The sequence below is a fragment of the Anopheles marshallii genome, chromosome 3 (assembly GCF_943734725.1).
Source record: "Anopheles marshallii chromosome 3, idAnoMarsDA_429_01, whole genome shotgun sequence".
Lineage (NCBI taxonomy): Eukaryota > Metazoa > Arthropoda > Insecta > Diptera > Culicidae > Anopheles > Anopheles marshallii.
The window spans coordinates 20,543,513-20,549,531 of record NC_071327.1 but is presented as its reverse complement, the minus strand read 5'-3'; the positions used below and the strand labels follow the sequence as shown (position 1 = coordinate 20,549,531).

The 6,019-nt window shown below is 43.9% G+C and overlaps 1 protein-coding gene across 1 annotated transcript; it reads left to right on the top strand.

The window, feature by feature from the left end:
• Positions 1-1,167: 1,167 nt before the first annotated feature.
• Positions 1,168-2,601, top strand: LOC128714458 (protein-serine O-palmitoleoyltransferase porcupine). Its single transcript, XM_053809332.1, has one exon. The coding sequence runs from the start codon at positions 1,168-1,170 to the stop codon at positions 2,599-2,601; it is 1,434 nt and encodes a 477-aa protein (XP_053665307.1).
• Positions 2,602-6,019: the final 3,418 nt, after the last annotated feature.

Sequence of the window (6,019 nt, the reverse complement as noted above, 5' to 3'; positions counted from 1 at the left end):
CGCTTATCAGCACTGTGGTATGCGATATTACGCATTTGTAGCTGTGGTGGAAAAAATCACCCATAATCGACACACTTTGTTCTTCAAGGTGGTGGCAACCAATTGAACTTCCGCAGAGGGGAGTGACGATGTCGCACTTTTTCCGCCCTTTCGCGGATCGTTTGTGACCACACTTCACCATGCCATGATTGCTCACCTTAAACGTTGCCTTTTGCACACAGCTAAGCAACATAATTAACTTAAACTAATACACAATTTCTATCGAAAACTAACAGCATCACAGAGAGAACTTGCACACCTTGCCACCATCTTGGATTTTGATAAAAACCTGACATAAACAAAGGCTGCTGTCATTCCATTCAGACTCCGTAACGCTTGCAGTGCGTTATCGCGGCTGAATGAACACGGGAAGAACCCTACAAATGTCCCAACTACCTCGCTACCCAAACGGCAATATCGGTTACATTTTCGTCTTGCTGTATTCAAAGGAAATTGTGGCTCAAAACAAATAATCAACAAGTAATTGGGTTTCCAATGGTGCTCTTCATTTCATAAGTTTTTGAATTCCAGCTAGTGGAAGGTAACTGATACGATGATTTGCTTACAACACAAAGGTACAGGTTTCTCGAAAACAGGTGGCGTTACAAATGGCAAAATTTTTCTTATTTGGGTATTGTTCTCCTGTCAACCGAACACAACACAACAACAGCCGGCGCTTGACAGTCGGTTTGTTTACCTGCAATATTTTTTACTAAAACCATCCAAACAGAAACAACCATTAGCGCTTAACTAATGTTACGGCCAATTTAAGTTGAAATATAGAGGAACAAAATCAGTTTACAATTATTTGTATACTTTACAACACATGGCTGCACACGACGTATTAGCGTTAATGATCGAAGGACTGATATCAACAGCTAACAGTGTATAGGCGATCGAAACAATCGTGAAACATACGCAAAATGAAAAGAGTTGTGCGTTATTTTAAACCAATGCTGTCTTACCAGACAGTTTGTGAAATACACAAGTGATCTACATGTAAACGAGTGATCGCAACATCAGAAGCGTAGAAAAACTTCAATCCTACTCCACGAATTGTGTGCCGAGATTTTGTCCAGCTCAGCCCTCATACTTGATCTACCGGGTTTCCGTGTACACTTTTCCAACATGGACTACTATTACGATGATTACTACGATGAGTATTACGAACAGCCGGACTTGGCTGCTGCACGTTTGTTGCATCGCGAACTGAACTTCGAAGAAACGATTACCAACTGTGTGCATCCATCGCTACGGTTTGCCGCACAGTACATGACAAATTTCGTCGCTGTCAACTTGCTGTTCAGTATTCTGGTGCTATGCTTCCAGAAACTATTCCCAAGCTCCAATCGATCGCTGCATCTGCTGAGCTGCATGTTTGGTGCCGTTTTGCTGTATCGAGTTATTGATCATGGGTTCTATCACTTCCTACAGCTAGCGGTATCGCTATACGTGGTGCAATGGACACTGCATCGATGGTTGTCCGGCAGTGGACGCTACATAAAAACTCCATTCATCGTTATAGCGTATGGTATTGGAAACCTGCTGGTTAGCGAACTGCTGGAACCATCGCCGGAAACTTGGAATCGCATTCGTGGAACACAGATGATTTTGTTGATGAAGACACTTTCATTAGCCTTCGATACGGAGGAGAATCAAAACCTTCGGAATCAACTAAACGTATTGTCATATACAGGATATATACTCTGCCCAGCAAATGTCGTACTTGGACCTTGGATCACTTTTAATGATTATTTGAATATCTGGAAGCCACTATCACCCGCTATCGGTCAAAATGGATCTTCTGCTCAGCGGATTCGAATACACGTGACCAGAATATTACTCAGCGCACTACTGGCAGTTGGATTTTTGCTTGCTTCCAATTGCATGATCGATTATCTGCTCGCTCCGATTGCAAGCTGGAAGTGGGTTCGAGCGTATGGTAGAGCGCTTTCCTTCCGCACCAGTCACTATTTCATCGCCTATCTATCCCAATGCACCATGATCGCGGCGGCAGTCGACTGGAACCCCGTAACATCACCGTTGGCAGTGGAGTTTCCCCGCTCCTTGGTGCAAGTGGTAACGGCATGGAACATACCGATGCACCTGTGGCTGAAACGCTACATCTTCCGTACCACCAAACGACCGTTCGGAACAGCTGCCGCAATTACCATCACATACATCATATCGTCGCTGCTGCATGGATTGCATTACCGGCTGTGGATCACGCTGCTCACCATCGGCTCGTGGACGTTCGTGGAACATGAAATGCGAAAGAAGCTCGCAACGATCTACTCGGCGTGTGTCCTCGTTGGCAAGTGTCCCGGCGCGTGCACCGTGCATCAGCACAGGAGCAAAAGTGTGTTCTGCATCGTTATTAACGCGCTCTTCTTCGCATTGAATACGTTCAATCTCATCTACCTTGGATGCATCTTCGAAACAACGGAGGGACCACCGGAAGAAGCTGATCATGACAAATCCATGTTTGGTCGTTGGACAGAGCTCAATTACACATCCCATTGGTTGCTCGTCTTTGCCTATCTGTTCTATTTCGTTATCTGATAATGAGAGATATATCCGATCTCTACATACGTCTACGTAAGATCTTCCGCAACCCAAAGCAGTATTCAAGAAACATTTCTAATTTACAAGCGACATTAGTTGTATCGTAATCAAACACAAACGCAGTCAATTTAGGCCATCTTTAACGCGCACAATTACTAACAATGTGATATGTTTTGAAAAATACATCGAATTATCATTATAAACGGCATATGCATGCAATTAAAGGTAGCTACTAACCAATTATTGATCAGTCAAATGCAACAGCTCTCTTAAATAAAACCAAATCGAAAAGTAAACTGTACGCAGTTAGTAAAATGTGATATCACATCGGTGTAGGTTTGTTTTTCAATTTGTTCTGCTCTGCACCTTATTGAGCAAAACTCCCCCCAATAGCTACGGTCAACGGTCGTGTGTACAATCCTTCACTCCCTGCCAAAAGAAAAACTGAATTGCGAATCGTAAAAATTTTGCAAACAACCGCAAACATTAAAACTCATCCAAATATTCACGCCAAGCAACAGTACCGCCAGTGTGTGCCATGTTCCTCACAGGCCATTTACGATCGCTTAAGATCGCGGGCAGTTGGAACCATTTTTATATTACGGCCAAACGGTCAAACTACGCCGGGAACAACTAAAACAAACCCCGCCCGAACATAGTAACTGCTATTGTGCTAGGCAACATGTCGGCTTATAACGGAAAGTGTCAAAGATTATTTTTGACCGCACACCATATGCTCCGCAAGGGGGGGGATCTCCTCGTTTAGAGCAAAACGGACCAGACAACCGGTTGGCTGACAGTGGAAGCGGTATATTTTTGATTCTCTTTTGAACCGCAAGGCAATTCGTGGAAGAGCTCACAATGTGCACAATGCGGTATATAAAGCTGGCAAGCAACGATGGTTCCGCAACATTCTCACTTACCTTGCTAGCTTTATTCTTCTACTACAGCGATTATTGTGGTGCTATGGTTTTTCTACACTCATTGTAAATATAACTGCTTTGCTGTACCTTTTGCTGTACAGCCGGCAAAAGAGTAACAAGATCGCTACAATAAAACCGAAAAATATGTCACTTTTACTACGATCGAGTGATTTGTTGAGGCACATTTTTGACTGCACGGCATCCACACGGCAAGCTAAACTTCTAGCCAGCAGAATAGAACAACCTGGGGCAAACAAATCATAACCGGATGCCGCCCATCAGCAAGCCGGGACGACGTCAGACTTAATAGATCAATCAAACTTCTGCTGAAAAGGAAAATGCGATGCGAATTAGGATCGCTTACCGATGAAGCAATTCTTCTTATTTTGTACGGAATTCATACCCCTACGAGGTCGTTACGTCTGTTGAAGTTTTTGGTCGACACGCGCCACAACCATGAAGCCTTTATGAAACCACTTCCTGGTTGCGAGAGATTCATTATTGAAGCTCATTTCACCTCTAGGGCCGCATGCCAAATGCAAACCAAAATGCTCCGAAGCCCTTCTGGTGGGCATCGTTCTGCTTACATCGCGAAACTGCGTCACTATGATCCATTGCGATAGACCCCCGGGGAAAACACCCTGCCAGCGACAAATGACAAATCCGACGTTGCCCGCAGTGTAGTAAAGGGTTGACAGTGGAAAACAGCAAAGGAATCCCAACGTACTATCTTATAAAATTAATCACACTTGCGTCCATCCCCCGGTTTTTGTGCTGCAATAGGCGGGTACACTTTCGGGGCTATTTCCGCAAATCTATGGCGCGCAACATTCGTTGCCGAATTGTTATCCGACGTGCCGAATATATAGCGCGAGTGTGTGTGTGTGAGAGAGAGAGAGAAAGCATGGGCAAATTTACCGGTAGACACGTTTAACATGTGAGCATGCAAAAATAAATGTTAACCACTCTCGGCCCTCTCTTCGTGTCTCCACGCTTTAATTCTCCTCTGCCCCCTCACAAAATTAACGGGGATCAAGCAAGATAGAAACAGCGGTTCCTTGCCGGTGTACGGGCGGGGAACCTATCGCTGATACTGCACTTGCTTTTCAGGACTTTGTTCCCTTCTTTTCATTTAATCGTAACAATCTCATGTGCACGACCTGTGCACCTGTCGTCGGTTGTCCGCCACACTTGCAGATAAGACCACTGACGGATACACTGACAATGAACATGACATCAACTGACAGGGGTGTTGGCACATACCGGTCGGGCAGAATATTTTGTAACAATCAAAATAATTACACTCAGTACTAGTCTTTGTTGTAGTTGTTCCAATGTTATGCCAGTTTTGATATTGATTGTTTGTAATCGGTTTATTGTTGAACTATTGAGAGACTAGATTACTAAGCGCCCATGATGGGGAAATTAACTCTATTCCGTAACGTATGACTAGACGACTAAACTATGGTATAGTGTTTCAGTATTAACACGATCAATAGCGTCACACACGCCGAACAAGAGCAAAATGTAAGATTACTGAGGCTTCCAAGGTGTCTGAGGTCTCTGAGGTGAGGAAAGTTCTCCATCTTGGCTAATTTTAAAAGATCACCTAAGGCAAATAATGGGTAGCTAGTAGTGTTGTGCTTAATGAATCTTTAGCGAATAGTCATTCATTTCAATCTTTCGTGAGGACAGGAATCGACTCTAAAAAGATTCATGAATTCTCTAAGCAGTTTCGGATCAAGCTCTTTGGAGGCACCAAGCGAGAGGGTAGTTTGGTAACCGATAACCAGGGGGAGGGGAAGAGATCATAAGTAAACAAGTTCTTTGGAGGTCAATAATTTTGGATGTTTCTGAATCTTTGGCACTAGTAGCTAGATTTATTCCACGTGGCCACATGGCTGAATACTTCCCTAAAAAGAGATGTTTTTTATCGGTTTTGTCCTCAACGAGAGATTTCAAGAATACTTACTAACTTACCAGGCGCTACAACCGATTCGTGGACTTGGCCTGTCGCATAAGTCTTGTAGGTAGCTCAAGGTCGAACGTCGTCCGCAGCCAATCCATCCAATCCTTCTCTATCCATTTCCATGATGACCTGAAAGGACTTTACCGTCTGGGTCGTCCGGTGTCATTCTCATACTATGTTCAACTCACCGAAGCCTGACCAATCTAGCTCGCTGTTCGATAGTGATCGATAGTGTCGAAGATCTCACTTCGTAACGCTCGTAGTGAAGACTCCTCAGGAACATCTAGTTAAAATTTATCGCAAACGCTACTACGATCACATTCGAACAACGCACTCGAGTACTCTGAGCTCTCCTACGGCAATTGACATTGCGAATACTGCCTCTTTTTCTGGAGAAAAACTATTAAGTAACTTTGTTCCTGTCCTCTCTTCGTCTCTCTCCTTCCTTCACCTTCTCTCGGTAGGTTGGAGACTCCTGCAAAATATTGGAAAATTATCTGAACAAGAAATATATTGTCACGCG

Excerpts from the sequence above, each read along its gene's own strand:
- LOC128714458 (XM_053809332.1), top strand. The coding sequence starts at position 1,168 with ATGGACTACTATTACGATGATTACTACGATGAGTATTACGAACAGCCG.